The sequence below is a fragment of the Electrophorus electricus genome, chromosome 2, assembly GCF_013358815.1.
Source record: "Electrophorus electricus isolate fEleEle1 chromosome 2, fEleEle1.pri, whole genome shotgun sequence".
Lineage (NCBI taxonomy): Eukaryota > Metazoa > Chordata > Actinopteri > Gymnotiformes > Gymnotidae > Electrophorus > Electrophorus electricus.
This window is the reverse complement of record NC_049536.1, coordinates 666,539-685,584: the sequence shown is the minus strand read 5'-3', so window position 1 is coordinate 685,584 and position 19,046 is coordinate 666,539. Positions and strand designations below refer to the sequence as shown.

Below are 19,046 nucleotides of genomic sequence, written 5' to 3'. Positions count from 1 at the left end.
ATGTACACAGTTGCTACACCACTGACTTTTTCAAAAATCATTAAATGTAAACATATTCCTGTATAATATAATCATTAATACTATGCAAATATTTTCCTGAATAATAAAATTATTAAAAGTATGTAAACATATTCCTGAATAATAAAATCATTAAAAGTATGGAAAAATATTCCTGAACAATAATTTCATGTTTTCCCTGCTCTGACAGCACTGACTGAACTCCTTAGTTCAAGCTCACAAGTCTTTTCAGAGTTTCCATGAGCTGGATGTATGGGAACATGGCAGGGGTTCCTACACTGGGCGCAGAACTGCCGATACCAGCTCTAGCTAGCTGGGAGCCTGTCTCACCTGCCAGGGTCAGACGGATGGCCTTGCCAAAGTGCATACGCGCTACGCCGTCTTGCCTTCCGCAGTAATACAGACCGACGTCGGACGGTCCAACAGCCGTGATACTCAGACTCATGTTCTCTGTCATTAGTAGAAAGTGGTCCGGATCTTTGTTCATACTGACAATGATGGTATCGTGCTTAAGACCTCCTCTGCTGGCCGATATGAGCAGTGCCAGCTCCGCACGGCTCTGCCGGTACCATGCTGTATGATCGCGGGTGGGAATGTTGCACACCAGGGTGGCGTTTCCTCCCTGTGGGACATTTAGACGCTGGACAGGGGGAAAACACAAGCATGCTCCACGGACGCCTGTGGAAACATTGGATAATTAGGCATATTCAAGTTATGTAATTATAGTAATCCTGTAACAATCAATCGAAATGAAAAAATGGTGTGAAGTATATAGAACGGCTCCACTCGTGATGGGGGAGGATATATATTCCCCGTTTTTCACTATGAAACAGTTCTTTCGCATGTTTTTTTTATGTCAGATCAGGTTGATGTCTCGTTTTCTGGTAGATCTGAAATCAGCACACATGAGCCTGCTGAAAAGTACAATGGCGTAATGTAACCAAAGTCATAAGTTCTCATCAGCTGAGTGACTGAAGCTTGTTTGAAACATAATATCCAGTAACCTAGCAACTAAAGCAGCATATGACCTATGATTGATCGATCAATTATTGAATCAATGAATCCAACTGCTAATATACAGCATATATGTCAAAGACGTTCAAATATAAAACAAAATATACCAGTCTGTGCGTGTCTCTGTTAAGACACAATGCACCTACCGGTGTGTAAATATACTCACTGAATAACAGCACCGAAATGTAAACCGGTCTATGCATCGCCGGTCAGCGCTCGCTCGCTTTCTTTCTTTCTTTCTTTCTTTTTCTCTCTCTCTCTCTCTCTCTCTCTCTCTCTCTCAAACTATGTGCTGAAGCTTAGGTTTGTATACAAGAGACATACAAGGAAAGGGTCTTTTAAGTTTGCTTTGTAAAGGGAAAACTCTTTCTCCATACAGTGGACATGTGTTTCGTTTCTCGCTACATATTGACACTAATGCGCTCCACATGTCAGTCTGCAGCCGGTAAGTTTCGTTTATTAGTAACAGGGAACGAGCGGCGTATATGTAGGTTCGCTCACTCACACAGCGCTCACACTCATTCAGGAGCGGTCCAGAGCACCAGATGGAGCGGAGAACGGGCATTCACTGGTGAGAACGGGCATTCACTGGTGAGAAAGCGTTAGCAAAAAAGTCTCCGATGCCAAGAACAGTTAAACTGATATTTTTAGGCGCTTGCCTTTTTACCCCGACGTGACCATATTTTTTATTTCTATGTTTCTTATTTCTATATATTAATTTATTCGCGAGACTGCTTTATGTAAAGCATTTTTTAAATATAAAATCGTTATTTGAAGCTACGAGTGAACTAGGAGTAAAGTAGATCTAAAACCTAGCACTTATTTTTATGTTTATTCATCTTTCTTTATTTTTTCAGTTTTACACGTCTAGCTTCACTAGAGTATGGGTGTTGTTTCTGTCGGTAGGTGGCGATGTTTTGTTTTGTTTTTTTCAGAGCTCTATAAGCTTTTATCGGGAATCCGAAACTTAACATTTCAGCTCCACGTTGTGGGTGACATTTACCGGATATGTTAAGGCTGTTTCCAAGCCAGAGGCGAGCTAGTCCTGGCCTCTGCAAGACCTCTGCAAGACATGAAATTACTCACACTCAGTTCGCGGTTCATGTGGTTCATGTGGTTCATGTGCAGCGAGCAGGCGGTAGAGCTGAGCATGGCTTTTCTTGCAGCACGGTGAGAAACGTGCAGTTGCGGCATTCGCTAACTGTTATTAAAATGATTTCTCAGGTTGTCAGCGTGCATCATCACCTGCCTTGTCACCTCTGTCGGTGAGTAGGTCTGCTCCAAAAACACTTCACGAGAATTCGCTGCTGTCGTCGTTTTCTAATTTTTTTTAAATTAATTAATTTTTTTCTTGTTTTCGAAATCCAACCTTCCCTCAGATTGTTCCCCTCTCTCGCGCTTCCCTGGGTACGCCTGGTCGGAAGTGGGGCGCCAGGCCGTCCTGCCCTGTTCGTGTCGGACGTATGTGTCGCCCACGGCCCAGGCGCCGTACATCCTGTGGCAGACCGTCTCCCACACGGTGTTCGAGCGCATGGGAAAGGACTCGGTGCAGGGTGAGTCCTACGAGAACCGCGCGGATGTCCCCATGGAGATGCTGGCGGAAGGAAACTGCTCATTGATCTTGTCAGATGTCCGATTCCGCGACGCGGGGATCTACGAGAGCTATCTGGTGGTCGGCCAGTCGAGAGTCAAAAACCAAATTTTAATCCACAGCGTGCGGCTCGCGGTAGTAGGTGAGGTTTCTTAAATTGTGCTTTGTATATGTCTTCATCTTAAATATTATTATTATGGTGTTTCATTTAACTTAATTAAACTGGGCTGCTGTGGTGTATTTTGCACGTTATGCTTTAGGTGTAGAAAGATGTATGAACACACAGTGGTCAGTTTAATAGATACCTAGAGAAGTAAACTTTCAGCTTTCTAGTCTACCTAACACATGCTTTAGTTTGTGTAGTTTGCATCAACATAATACATTCTTTTTGTGTGCTCAGTTCTCATGTAGATGATTCATACCTTAGTTTGCATGTAAGACTGCTGTATATGGATTAAAAAGGTGAACATGAGAAAATCGATGTCCTCTATAGCCCTGTGGGTCTGTCTCTGTGTGTGCACGCACAGACCATAAGCACATACAGTCAGTGGAGAGTGGAAAGGACCTGATCCTGGACCTGTACACAAACCAGGCCAAGATGTTGGTGTTCCAGCAAGAGGGCACTCCCGAGTGGCGCGTGCTGTGGCAGCGTGGGCAGGACAGTGGCGGTGAACGTTGGGTGGAGGAGCGCGGCAGGAAGCTGGTTGTCCGGGAGGTTGTGACCAGCAACAGTGGAACGTACAGGGTGGTGGACGAGGAGGGGCTGACGCTGAGCACCGTGAAGGTATCCGTCACAGGTAAAGCACGTCACAGCACAGAATAGCGCATCTACACCCAGTCTACACCACCTACCACAGCACAGAACAGCACGTCTACACCACCCATCACACCACAGAACAGCAGTCTACACCACCCACCACACCACAGAACAGCATGTCTACACCAGTCTACACCACCTACCACAGCACAGAACAGCATGTCTACACCCAGTCTACACCACCCACCACACCACAGAACAGCACGTCTACACCACCCACCACACCACAGAACAGCTCGTCTACACCCAGTCTACACCACCCACCACACCACAGAACAGCTCGTCTACACCCAGTCTACACCACCCACCACACCACAGAACAGCACGTCTACACCCAGTCTACACCACCCACCACACCACAGAACAGCACGTCTACACCCAGTCTACACCACCCACCACACCACAGAACAGCACGTCTACACCCAGTCTACACCACCCACCACACCACAGAACAGCACGTCTACACCACCCACCACACCACAGAACAGCTCGTCTACACCCAGTCTACACCACCCACCACACCACAGAACAGCACGTCTACACCCAGTCTACACCACCCACCACACCACAGAACAGCTCGTCTACACCCAGTTTACACCACCCACCACACCACAGAACAGCACGTCTACACCCAGTCTACACCACCCACCACACCACAGAACAGCTCGTCTACACCCAGTCTACACCACCCACCACACCACAGAACAGCTCGTCTACACCCAGTCTACACCACCCACCACACCACAGAACAGCTCGTCTACACCCAGTCTACACCACCCACCACACCACAGAACAGCTCGTCTACACCCAGTCTACACCACCCACCACACCACAGAACAGCTCGTCTACACCCAGTCTACACCACCCACCACACCACAGAACAGCACGTCTACACCCAGTCTACACCACCCACCACACCACAGAACAGCACGTCTACACCCAGTCTACACCACCCACCACACCACAGAACAGCACGTCTACACCACCCACCACACCACAGAACAGCTCGTCTACACCCAGTCTACACCACCCACCACACCACAGAACAGCTCGTCTACACCCAGTCTACACCACCCACCACACCACAGAACAGCTCGTCTACACCCAGTCTACACCACCCACCACACCACAGAACAGCTCGTCTACACCCAGTCTACACCACCCACCACACCACAGAACAGCTCGTCTACACCCAGTCTACACCACCCACCACACCACAGAACAGCTCGTCTACACCACCCACCACACCACAGAACAGCTCGTCTACACCACCCACCACACCACAGAACAGCTCGTCTACACCCAGTCTACACCACCCACCACACCACAGAACAGCTCGTCTACACCCAGTCTACACCACCCACCACACCACCACAGAACAGCACGTCTACACCCAGTCTACACCACCCACCACACCACAGAACAGCTCGTCTACACCCAGTCTACACCACCCACCACACCACAGAACAGCACGTCTACACCCAGTCTACACCACCCACCACAGCACGTCTACACCCAGTCTACACCACCCACCACAGCACGTCTACACCCAGTCTACACCACCCACCACACCACAGAACAGCACGTCTACACCACCCACCACACCACAGAACAGCTCGTCTACACCCAGTCTACACCACCCACCACACCACAGAACAGCACGTCTACACCCAGTCTACACCACCCACCACACCACAGAACAGCTCGTCTACACCCAGTCTACACCACCCACCACATCAAAGAACAGCACGTCTACACCCAGTCTACACCACCCACCACACCACAGAACAGCTCGTCTACACCCAGTCTACACCACCCACCACACCACAGAACAGCACGTCTACACCCAGTCTACACCACCCACCACACCACAGAACAGCTCGTCTACACCCAGTCTACACCACCCACCACACCACAGAACAGCTCGTCTACACCCAGTCTACACCACCCACCACACCACAGAACAGCTCGTCTACACCCAGTCTACACCACCCACCACACCACAGAACAGCTCGTCTACACCCAGTCTACACCACCCACCACACCACAGAACAGCATGTCTACACCAGTCTACACCACCCACCACAGCACAGAACAGCATGTCTACACCCAGTCTACACCACCCACCACACCACAGAACAGCACGTCTACACCACCCACCACACCACAGAACAGCTCGTCTACACCCAGTCTACACCACCCACCACACCACAGAACAGCACGTCTACACCCAGTCTACACCACCCACCACACCACAGAACAGCTCGTCTACACCACCCACCACACCACAGAACAGCTCGTCTACACCACCCACCACACCACAGAACAGCTCGTCTACACCCAGTCTACACCACCCACCACACCACAGAACAGCTCGTCTACACCCAGTCTACACCACCCACCACACCACAGAACAGCTCGTCTACACCCAGTCTACACCACCCACCACACCACAGAACAGCTCGTCTACACCCAGTCTACACCACCCACCACACCACAGAACAGCATGTCTACACCAGTCTACACCACCCACCACAGCACAGAACAGCATGTCTACACCCAGTCTACACCACCCACCACACCACAGAACAGCACGTCTACACCACCCACCACACCACAGAACAGCTCGTCTACACCCAGTCTACACCACCCACCACACCACAGAACAGCACGTCTACACCCAGTCTACACCACCCACCACACCACAGAACAGCTCGTCTACACCCAGTCTACACCACCCACCACACCACAGAACAGCACGTCTACACCACCCACCACACCACAGAACAGCTCGTCTACACCACCCACCACACCACAGAACAGCACGTCTACACCCAGTCTACACCACCCACCACACCACAGAACAGCTCGTCTACACCCAGTCTACACCACCCACCACACCACAGAACAGCACGTCTACACCCAGTCTACACCACCCACCACACCACAGAACAGCTCGTCTACACCACCCACCACACCACAGAACAGCACGTCTACACCCAGTCTACACCACCCACCACATGGCCCGGTCCACACCTCTACACACTATCCCTTCACATGGCCTGTTCCCATTCCCGCTTCTAGCACACCAAAGCTGACATTTGCAGCAGTCTGAACCCATGTACAATGCTTGTTTTGTCAGAGTATATGTCTATACTCCACATTCCTCTCTGAAGTATATGTGGTTTAGAAATGGCTTAATTTCCATACTTCTGAAATGACACACTCATATGATTATCACACTAACTTCTGCTGTGTATTTAGAGCAGAATGTGGACCCTTTAAATATACTTTTATGCATTATGGTGTTTTTGCAGTGTGAACATACTAACTGCTCAGTCTAAAAAATACTACAGTATAGCATATAGAAGAATGCGATTTCAGGCATTACTTCAGGCATGTGGAATAGTGACAGCTGAATATATTCCATTATGTTGATGCGTACAGAATTCTTAACAGAATGAATTGTAAAATATTTTAATGGTTCTTTTTGGGGGGTGGAGTTCATTATTTAGAGTTCATTGAGGAAAAGATGTGGAATGATATGGAATGTTCTGGCTACATTGTTTCTTTTCTCTTTTTACCCCTATAGGATCTGTGGCAACAACAGGGTCAGAAGTCAAGGAGAAGCAGATCTCTTTAGGTACGTAATAACAGAGTGGTGCGGGACATACAGAGTCTGTAGGAACGCCACTCGTTACTCACGCTGGCTACGAGTCTAGGCTCCAGCTGGCTTTGACCCGGTCGATGGTTTAATGTGGTTGTAACGACTGCTAAAGTTGAGAGTGTGTGGAATAAGTAAGAAGCAGCATGTACACACTGAATGTGTCAGAATAATCTTTTAAAGTCTTCCTGGTTATAATTTTACAATCTAGGAGATATTTGGAACTCGAGATCTCTGTGACAGAGCAAGGGATTGGCTTCTGATTTATTATTCAATATTTAATTCTCTCTCTGTCTTTTTTTAAATATCCCCCCTCATTCTCCCACTCTTTCTCTTTTCTGCTACTCTCTCTCTCCCTCTCTCTCTCTATTCACAGACTCAGGCAAGGTGGATGCTCCTTCACTCTGCCTCACAGTTGTCCTGTTCCTCTCATCTCACGCTCTGATCCATCTGCCCTGAGGTGGCGCTGATCTCTGAGACGACTGTCAACCCGGCTCCACCTAGTGCACAACGCTATGGGTGGAGCTGCTCTGATACTACTGGTGAAAGTCAGAATGAGTGGAGACTTTCACCTCTAATGACTGTGTCAGCGGAGCAGGTGGGAAGGGTCAGGCCTTAAATGGCAGGGCCAGTGTGCCTGTCCAACATCCGTAAGAACTGAGGAGTGTTGTGGGTCATGCCCGGCGTTTGTCTGACCACTGCCATCGTGTTCTTGACAGGCATGCAACTAACTCGGGGGTGGGTGTTAGCAGCACCCCTGCCTGTGTGTTTTTTGGTTTTTAAGATTACATTTGAGTGAAAATGTCATGCAGTATCCTGTCTGCTGTGTCGCTGTGTGGAGGTGGTGGTGAGCTGTGCTTGGTTGCTAGCTAACATGAGTTATTCTTCTCCATCATTTCCAGACCTGTATCAGTGCCAATAATTTAGTCACCCATACAGACCAGAAAACAAGGCCAAATAAACAAGAATGTGTAGCCTCTCTATAGAAATGTGTTCAAATTTGATCATTTAAAACTTTTCTTTTTGAAATGCACTTTATATAATAATATTTAATAATTGAATAAGAATATAAATAGTGGCATTCAAGTATCTGAGTAAATAAATGTTTGTTAATAAATACAGTTAATTGTTTTATTGTTTGTATTAATAAATAGTTAATTTCAATATTTGTGTTGAATCTTGAAGAATGCAGCAAAAAATAAATATAAAATAAAATAAGTAAAAATAAAAATAAAAAAATGTAAAGCACACAGCAAAGATGTAATTATAATACATTTCTGTCAGCAATGAAAGTCTTTAAACGTCCTTTATCTACCAGCAGGGGTACTGTGACACTAATGATCAAACTAAAACTTTTACACATATAAGAAGGAAAATTATTTTTTTATCTAACATTTTTTTCTAACTAAAAATTAATTAATGTAGTTTTAACTTTATATTTTTATAAATTGTCTACATGGTATTCTGCTGGTTACTTCAGCAGTCCAGTTAGTTAACCAGGTACCTGCTCAGGGTTTAGTTAACCATACACCTGCGACACCTCATACTGGGGCACTGATGTGACCTTTTGTGACCTTTGCATAAGTGACACTGTCCAAAGCAGGTGCAGTGTGCAGTTTAACCACGTCTTGGACCAGTGCATCATGTACTAGGGTGGCATAGTGCACAGCTGGTTCCTGAAAAGAGAGACGGCGGGACAGCACTGTTCACTTGACAACACAATGTGTGTATATTAAAACTACATTTCATTATAATGATATCATAACATATAATACTTTCAAGAATTTTATCTGATTTGTTGTCAATAATACAGCAAACCTCCCAGTGTTGAATTATATGTCCAGTACTAATTCTACCTGGACACAAACAGACTTGGTTACAGTGGATTGTTAGCTGTGCTGTTCAGGTGAGTTTCCTTCTGACCAGTACCATGTGAGCAGTACCTTCTGAACTGACTCCTCAGTACTGGTGCTGTTACAGCTGCATGCGTGTGTGGATCCTGCAATACCTGACAGAGAACATGCATGTCTGGTTTAAAACTCAGAAAAGCAAAAATTTTCTTTTAAATAATACATTTAGTTTTTAAACCATCTGATTAATTAATCTCTACAAATTTTTCAGTGTATGCTTTTTTCTTTATTACAAATTTTATGAACAGGTTAAAAGATTTGCATTCATCATTCATAGTGCTAATCTATAACCTCCCCCTACACCAGAGGCTGAGAGTGTGAACCAAGAGCGCAAACTACAGGAGACAGAGGGTTAGGGTTATCTGTGGAGTGATTCTGAACGGGTTGAGTCATTCTGACTTGTTTGACATTCTGAATTGGGTGTGTGTGGATCTTTAAACAGGAAATCCTCACCTTGTACCCTGCAACAGAGCACACACACACAGGCAATGTTCATCAGGACAGAGACCACACAGGTTAGAATTAGAAGTTTAGTCCAGCAGAGCCCTGGTTCTGCAGAGGGCTCAGGATGTGAGGGCTCTGATACACCCGTAGTATTGTGAATTCCAGTCTCTGAAAGGCAGAATTATAAAAAATGAGGTGAATCAGTGTCTGATGGCGGCATGATTAAGCACAAGAGGATGTGAACACAGGAACAAAAAAATGATGTTCGGTTACCACATCAAACATATAGCACACCAAGTCTCAGGTCAAACAGCTGAAGGACCTAATTTAAGAACAAATAGGGTTATTTTGTACCTATATTTTCAACTAACCCAGACACTACTACAGAATGCTTTTTTTCCACAGGAAGGTGATTTCAGCAGTATATAAAAGTCCTTTATAAGGGCTTTTATCAGTAAACACAACCACAACCACACCCTGTTTCTGAGGAAAACAGTCTACTGAAATTCATTGTAAGTGAATACAGCCTGAATATAGAATGTAGACATTTATCTGAACACCTATATCTACAAAAGTAGACTAGGCCCACAGTTCAAAGAAATACTGAAGATGACATTTCAAAGATGAGAGATGAGGAAATGGAGTTCAGTTGTGACCAGATCTGTAAAAATCTACAGATTTGCTTTTGTTAAATGAGGAAAACTAACAGGTACAAAAGTGGGCTGCTGTGTAGTAGACAGGCAGGGTGATAAAGCGCTGCCTACTCTTCCCCAGTGCCTTCATCGTGTTCCTCAAACAGTCTTCTCTATCAAGCCGATGAGTAAGTTCACGTCCAAGAATTTACTGTTAATGAAAATTCACAGTAAGAATGAAATTCTTACTTTGCATATCCTCCATACACCAGTAAGAAAATGTGATACAAAACTAGACAAACAATGAAGACAATGACTAATGAGTTACATAATGAGTTATTTATTACACATGTTCAGAGTTAAATAGTTATGAGGTTGCATGTGTGTATTGTGCATATTGCTATATAGTTAGAAATTTGCTTGTTGTGAAAAAATGCAAAGTGCAGTGTTTCAAAGTGTCACTGCAAAATGGTACTTGTTAGCAGCTGCCAGTGTTGTGATGTGTGGAGAGTTAAGAGCTCAAAGTGTGTGTGTGTGTGTGTGTGTGTGTGTGTGTGTGTGTGTGATGAGCATGAGTTCGCTGGGAAGTATGTGAGCCCTAGAACCTACACACAAAGAAAAATAACAGCCTACACACTGAATAAAATATCAACACCAACCTGAGAAGATTAGCCTGATGACCTTCCCAAACCACATGAATGTCATGTTGTTTCATCCGCCACAGAAATACAGCCCTAAATCTGTCTCTCTTACCCCAGTGATCACTAGACTGACTGAGGCATTGTTTTCAGCTATATCATAATGGTCCTGTTCCAGACTGTAACTGAGGAAAAATTGTTTATCTAGTTTCCCTCTTTCAGTATTTATCAACATCTTTATGTCCTCTGAGCTCTGATGATACCACGATACTCCATATTTAAGGACAATGTCACAGTGCAGGGTGACATTTTCTCCAGGCTGGACAGATTTGAGACGAACTGAAGGTGTCTGATGGAGGCATGAAATGAAGGTACCTGCAAAAGAGGAGAACAGTAAGCAAAACAGGTTCATGTCTTCAGCCCAACCAAACAGGACACAACCCACTGTGCCTCACTACAGTAGGGAAGCAGGTGAATCTCTGTATAATCAAACCAACCAGAGAACACATGGCTCTATTCTCTCACTCATCTTCACAGCCACGTTCAGCTCCGTCTTCAGTCTTGCTAAACTCACGAGTAAAGGAATGTCTCACTACGTCCAGGAGAAGAGCATGACTGTGCTGTTATGAAACCCTGCATTTAGATCAGGATTTCTAGCATATTCAGCATCAGCTAGGACATATATTTCACTTTTCTTAAAATGAACTTTTTAAAAAAAACCTGAAAAGCTATTAACAAATATATAAATTGATATAAATAATAGATAATGAATAAAAATGAAATACATCTATAAATAAAGTAAAATATTATAAATGAAGTAAAATAGCAGTTTTCTCTATGTGATGTTCATGGATGATGAATTTGGTTGCTGCTGTTTGCTAATCAGTCAACATAACTTAGTAAAGCTAATCAATCAACACAAATACCCGAGTGTTCACCAGCTCTGATCTTATAGATCTACACTCAGTAAAAAGCATTCCACAGGAATCCTTTTTAAAAGTAGGCTACACTTTTTTAACATATGATAATTTGCCACTATAGTGGGTACTGTTTAGCACTACATTACAGAGTTGCAGTGTGTCCTTTGACTTTTAACCTTTGTTTTATAAGACAGGTAACAGGGAATGCAGGGAATAGAGACCTTATTTAACTTTTATTTAACTATTCCATAGTATACTAGTTACATACTTGTGTACTGCTCCATCAGAATATTCAAACCAATCAAGATATTCAAACCAAACGTTCAAGCTCCTGAAATTGGAAATTACTGGCATGTATAGACTAGATCTGCTTCTGCTTTTAAAAATGTCAAAAATATTACATTAAGTCCTAATTAAATTCAATTTTGTTTTGTGGTATTGTAGTTTTTTTTTTTTTTCATTACTTAAATTTATTTTCATAAATTGCAATGTTTGATGTGTATTACATAAAGCCCTTAGTCTCATGAGATTTTTTACTAACTAAAAGGAAAAGTTTTATATAACGATTATTCCACATTGCTTCCTGTATGTCATTGGTAGAGTATGTATTTGAAGTGAATGCATGTACAAACACCTGAACAGAACTGAACACCATTCAGTCTTTCATGGATGGAGTGATCAATAACAATTATTCATTGCTTTTCTTTTATCCAGCACTCTGCTTGTACTCACCAAACAAAAGCTGTAGCATAACCACCGATAGCTTGGCCATGTCCCCTGCAGTTGTGGTGTGACTTAGAGGAGAAGGTCAGATTTATGTACAGACTGCTGTCTCTGCAGAGGTGTTACCTGGTCTGCATTCTGCCCCGAGCCCTCACATCCTGTTTATGCACAAAGCAGCTAAAAATGGCTCATGTCATGGTGGGTTATAACCTGTGGGTAAAAGATCGAAGACAAGTTGAAAAATTAATGACAGTCATTCTAAAAGTGTGTCATAGAAAATATATACCCCAGGAAGTAAAGCTTCATGGTCGGCTTCATTCCAAAATATTACACAAAATGACAGATCTGAACAAAGGAAAATGTCTCTTCTAACTGGTCTAATAAACCAGAAGAAAGCGATATTCAACAGCTTCTCCAACTCCCTACCTAATACTAACAGGAAAGAACCAGAAGACGCCAAAACGTTCAACATAAATACTAGAGAGTTCAAATCATTTTATTTCACCAAGTATGTTACACATACAAAGAATCTGACTGCTAATAGAAATGGACTGATAATTGATCACTTTGTGACTGCTAAAAGAAATTAGACACCAAACTAGTGAATAAAAATAAATAGAAGATGGAACATAAGAGCCAAGTGAGAAGAAATGTGTCCAGATGTGTCCAGCTGTTCAACTGCACAGCTGGAACTTTAGACCTGCACTTTCACACCTGCACTTTCAACTCCCTTATGAGTTCTGATTTTTGATGTGCAGTCAAACTTTCAGATCCCTTGTTTTTAATTTATACTACATTTAGTAGAAATGATCCTATACATTACACGTATTAGATAAGAGAAACCATTTGTAATGTCACATTTTTATCCTTTCAGTTCATAATGATATTTTTGTGTGTATACCACAAATAATGTATGAACCAGTAAAGAAAAATTAAGGCCACATCATTTACATTTATGTTTACATTTACATTTACGGCATTTAGCAGACGCTCTTATCCAGGGCGACTTACAAAAGTGCTTTGTCATTTCCTCATAGAACACATCCTAGTACAGTACAGTATTTATATGTGAACCGCGTGGATGTTCCTGAGGACATGTTGCGCAAGGGGAACTGTTCCTTGGTGATGATGGAGCTCAGACATGACGATGCAGGGGTGTATGAAAGCTACTTGCTGGTGAAACGCTCAAAGAGAGCACTCCGCTCTGAGAGAGTTTTCATCCAGAGAGTCGAACTCTCAGTTGATGGTAAGGAGCTCAGCAGAAATACTTAAAATATCAGAAAATTATGAGTGGAGATGTGCAAAAACCATGTTAGTGTTTGGCTATGTTAGTGTTTCTCAGACCTGGTATATCTGTGATGATGCTAAAATAAGATGTTTTAAAGATTTTCTTTCTATTTTTCTATTATTCCAAAGAACCCCCTGAAGAGATTTTATCTGAAAATTTACCTGCAAAAGGTGAGTGAATATCAACCTGAATATAAGCAGCTCCTTTGAGGTAAAACGACTATGCTAAATTTTGTACTACTATTATTGTAATATTTTATTATTATAAGAAAACAATTACAGAGTTAGAAAATAACATTAGTATACTAAACCTTTGAAATAGGAGCACTAGGAGAGCAAAAAGCCGCATTTATGTCAGTCGGTTGATTCTTCGGATTGTCTCTCTTTTGTGTTGTTGTTGTTGTTGTGTTGTTTGTTGTTTTTCACCTAAGAACAAAGTAATCTAGAACCTTTCTCGGATATAACTCTACTTTTGTCAGAAATGTTACACTTCTTTTACTGTTGGATTGTTCTCCTTCTCCCAAGACGATGCTACAGTGACCTGCCCTTTTCCAAAGATCATACAGTTTTTTCTCCTTTCATACTTACCCTTCTGCTTGTGTTCAGACAAAATTTAAAGCACTAGCACTATTAGACTGCATCACACAGTGGCAGTGAGGTGAGCAGAATAACAAACAAATGGGAACAAGGAGTCGGTATCTCTCACATGGAATGTGGAGCTGTCTGGGTACTGACCAGGTGTGACATTTGACAACATCTGAGGAGAGTCTTTTGGAATGCAAGAGACCTCACCACCTTAGAGTCTGTTCAGTCACTCACAACAAGAGTAAAGGACTGTTACTGGGAATTACACTGAAATGTGGAATACTGGAATAACAAAAAAAGGTCCAGACCCAGTAGCTATAGAGTTTTGTAAAGTGACCTTGTGTTTTGTGAAAGGAGCTACATAAATGAAACATATAATAATTATAGAAAAAAAACTGTTTACAATTTTTCTTCCATTGACTTACAGTAAGATGATATTTATTGCCTCATTACCTTCTTGGTTCAGCTGTATTGCACTCACCCTCAACACACACACACACACCCCCACTCTTTGTCTGACTACTCAGCAGGGCTGCCTCATGCGCTCACTCCTGAACATTATACTAGTTTGTCTGCATTTTATTCCTCATACTGAATAAAACTAATCCCATATCAACTTAATGTTGACCTTAGAAGTGTTCTTCTTGTGAATTTCCAGTGTTAAATCACTGTTATATGCATAACAAAAGCCACACACTGAAACGCGTGGTGGCCCGAGTGCCGCAGGGCGCGAGGCAGGACGCACAGACTTCCTCGACAGGGACGAACATTTAATAACATAAACGACAGCGGCACTCTCACGTATTACAAACGATAAACATGAACAAGAAACGACTGACGTTAAACGAACACAATACACAAGGATACATCTAACATAAACACGTTACATTTAGACATTACATCTACAAAGACAAACGGTGCCGCACACCCTGACGTGAGTTTAAATACACACAGACAAAACGAAGTACAGGTGTGTACAGGTGTGTGCAGGTGTGTACAGGTGTGTGCAGAAAAGAAAGTCCTCCTACTGCACGTGGCTGGCCAAACCACGTGACTCGCGGGACGCGAGCGTTCCGTGACACACACACTAGGTATGGAGAGATTTTAATGCCAAAATTAGAGGGTGCAAAAACACAGGGTAAAAAATCTAAACATGCACCTTTTACCATTTTGCGTGTGTAAATATCCCACTTGTGAATGTAACTGTGAAACTTGTGAGCACAAAAAGAAAAGAATTGTGGAAATCTTTCATAATGCCACACTGAAACATTTTTCGATATCAAATGGTTTGATCGCTTTCCTCGACATGTATATTTTCCTTTTGCAAGTTTTGACATGGGGTGGTTTTGACAGTTTCAGACAGGATATTTATTTCAGCTATTGCTACATGCTATTGGCTAATGGTTCCTTGTTTTTGACTATGAAATACCTTTTCCGGAAGATGGCACATAATGAGGAACGTGAGCAGACAAGTTTGAGCATGAAATGAAATTCTCTCGGTGCTCACAAGTTTCACATTTACATTCAAGAGTGGGATATTTACAAACACAAACACATTTACACTCGTGAGTGGGATATTTACAAACATGGCATATTAAAGCATGTTAAAATGTTTTGGCCTGTGTTTTTGTGTCCTATAGTTTTTTGTGTCCTCTAGTCTTCATAATGACATCATACCAGGCACTAAGTGAGTAGACAGAGAGACAGGCTACCTGTACAATCACAGAGACTCAGTACAGGTTACATGTACTTCTCTCGACCTCTGCTTAAAGCCGGTAAAAATCTAATTTAATTAAATAATGATTATAAGATGGTTGCTCATTCTAGCAAATAAAAATAAAGATAAAAAATCTGGAATCTATGTAGATAGCTTATTCTCCATCTTATTATTAAATAAGATAATTACATTTCAAATCCATCTTAAAACTCAGCAGAATAATGGAGAACAGCTTTTTTGTGCCTCTTGAATATACATAAGCCACAGAGTAATTGACTTCATGAATTTATAGAAGGAGAGTACTTTACTTTTTGGTATTATTTCTCCTCTCCAGCTCACTTTCTGTCAGGGTTGTGCTCCTATTTCTCCTTTCCTTGCACATGAACTTCCCTTTTTCCAAACTGGAAATGCCATCGTTTGTTAAAGTGCTAAAACACCATTTTGCACTATAACACTATTATGCTCTCATTAGATGGCCTAACCTGAACACCCAATGGAGGTTATGAAAATGATAGCAATGGAAATATTCACGTGTGTGGGTGGATGGATGTTTGCATTAGAATCAGTTTTAATCATCAATGTGAAGTAAACGCTGCAGTTAAACTCTACAGTGGTGTATAAACTGTGCTTAAACTAGCCTGGCTGTTATCATGTGACATACTCAGACTAAATTGTTATCTAGGGGTGTAATGATGCACTCTGCTCATGATTCGGTTTGACTCACGATACTGGATTCATGATTCGATTTTGTCACAATATTTGAAAGCAATTTCTTAAGTGTAGAAACAATGCAAAAAAATAAATAAATTATTGTATTACATTTTTTAACAAAAATAGCCTTTAGTCCCCTGCATTTAAAAGAAATTAGGAACAGAAGTTTACAATTGTAAACAAAATATAGTTTCATCATGTATTAAATAACCAAGTGTAAGTATTCATTTTTAATTTTTGAAGCATAAACAATACAAAATACTCTGAAAATATTAAACAAGAAGTTGTACTCCCCTACAATTAAAAAGAACATTAGACTATAACATACTACAGTATGAAAATAAGCTATTGTAACAGCTTTACCATAGGTCAAGTTCAAGATATTAGATAGCATTAGATTACAAAATAAACAGAACCTGATATTGTCCGTCGCCATGATTCTCATCGCCATATTTAGACAATTTATTTATAAATTGTGATGAATCGTGTCACGATGCATTATTACACCCCTACAGTTATCATGTGACCTGCTCAAACTAACCTGGCTGTTATCACATGTGCTTGCATTGCTACAATGCATAGCTGTGCTCTTTTCAGACTAGATTTGTGATGGTATTGGATCGGTATCGGACTGGATTCAATATTTTTTCACAGATTACCAATCCAGCATTTTTTTTAGATATCAACCCAATCTCGATGCATGGTATTGGATCGGTGACATCTCTAATTCATGTCAATTTTATCTCAGTGAGAATTAATCATAACACTGTTCCTTGCTTACCAATCCATTAACACAAGCTATTATCTTAGCATGGCAAGCAAGCTTACCTTATTAGCTAAATTAATATACGTCATGAAATGTAGCATTTGTCTTCTACAGTTTGTGAAACCTGTCATTTTGAGAAACTATATCTGTGAAATTTACCAAATTTTTCACATGAATTTAATATGGTCCTTGTCGTTATGTATAGTATGGAAAAGTGGAACCAAGAAAAGTGGATCCCCTCTGTGTTGGCAGACTACTGCTGGAACTGAAGAGGGACGTTCCTGAGGCCAAATATATGCAAAACTCCTACACTGTACATTTTAGAAATACATTTTTAGAAAGTGTTCAGTTTATCTGACAAGGCCCTGGTGAATCAGCAAATGTAGGGCATGACTGAAATTTTATTTCCAGAATCAACATATATACTATAAACCCAGACCTTGGACTGGACCATTTACAGGTAACTTAAATTATCCCTAAGTTCCTAATATCCCCCATACATTTTGTCCTAGATAAAATTTTAACATTTAAAGCATTTCCAATCATACAAAATATCACTGTTAAATATATGCATGTCCAAACATATAGAGCCATTAACCAGGAATTCATCCTCCTCCATTCAACATGAGAAATTAGATGACCCTATAACACAATACCCTGTAACACGAACCAAAGACTACAAATCCTTCAACTCTGTGCGAGAATCTTTTGACTTGTCATGCCCCTGCCAACATGTTGGATGAAATAGGTAAATATAATCTTTGGAACCAAACTGCTTTTACATATATATATATCATGACCTGAGCAATTATCCACGAAGTCACTTGGCCACCTTCAACAATGTAAAACAATTACAATTGTCTTTCTTTTTCCATAATTGCACCTGTTTGCTTTACCTGATAGCGGTCTTCTTGAGTTGAAATAAATGGAGTCTTTAAAACCATATGAATTGTGCTGTTATTATTCCTGTTTGTCAGTGTTCTCAACATTACAACAAATATCATCAATGATATGTCAAATACTAGCCACTGTTGTAGTTGTATCTGCATGCTCATTACACAAAGCAGTAGTAGGTATGCAGGACTCGTAACGTCATGTCACTGTTTTTCAACACTGTTTAACATGTTCAGAAAGATACATGGAAACTGGAGCTTTTACAAATCTTCTTCTTCACAAAGGCATTTTAAAACATCTGTTTCTGTGACTAAAACAGCATTTGTGTGTGCATGAGAGGCCAAAAAATAGAGTAAAACATTTGCAAAATATTAATATTAGTATGGACAAGACCTAAATTTAAAAATCCTTTTTGCCACTATTAAATCCATTCATTTTCAGTCAGCTCTGCTAGAGTGGTGGTGCCATATTCTTGTTTGTCATTATAGTTAAATGGAATTATAAAAACTGAAATGCACCATTTCTGATTTATTATAGACGCCCTGATCCAGAAATTTTGGGTGGCATTAAACCAAAAACTAAGATGCAGGCATAAAAACATATAGACTTTCCTCCAACACACCCAGTGGTGGATTTCTTTGTTGTTCTGTATGTTTCTTGTGCTTTCTGTGTTTTATTCAAACAACATTGTAGTTAAATATCTGATAGCAGAGCT

General features: G+C 41.6%; 1 protein-coding gene and 1 long non-coding RNA gene across 3 annotated transcripts; one reads left to right on the top strand and one right to left on the bottom strand.

Moving 5' to 3' along the window:
* The first annotated feature begins 1,518 nt into the window (after positions 1 to 1,518).
* Positions 1,519 to 8,268, top strand: lgals17 (galectin 17). 2 transcript variants are annotated; one of them, XM_027020424.2, is made up of 6 exons: positions 1,519 to 1,623; positions 2,257 to 2,297; positions 2,412 to 2,765; positions 3,151 to 3,420; positions 7,033 to 7,083; positions 7,481 to 8,268. In XM_027020424.2, the coding sequence occupies exons 3-6, from the start codon at positions 2,564 to 2,566 to the stop codon at positions 7,561 to 7,563; spliced, it is 606 nt and encodes a 201-aa protein (XP_026876225.2). In that variant the 5' UTR covers positions 1,519 to 1,623; positions 2,257 to 2,297; positions 2,412 to 2,563; the 3' UTR covers positions 7,564 to 8,268. The 2 variants fall into 2 exon arrangements, with proteins under 2 accessions (XP_026876225.2, XP_026876224.2); XM_027020423.2 differs by having other exon boundaries at positions 1,534 to 1,603.
* Positions 8,269 to 8,347: 79 nt separating this feature from the next.
* LOC113583855 lies at positions 8,348 to 9,590 on the bottom strand. The gene is made up of 3 exons (XR_003411351.2): positions 9,468 to 9,590; positions 9,048 to 9,112; positions 8,348 to 8,780 (listed from the first exon to the last, which is right to left on the bottom strand). It is a non-coding gene; the product is annotated as an uncharacterized LOC113583855 (long non-coding RNA).
* Between the last annotated feature and the right edge of the window lie 9,456 nt (positions 9,591 to 19,046).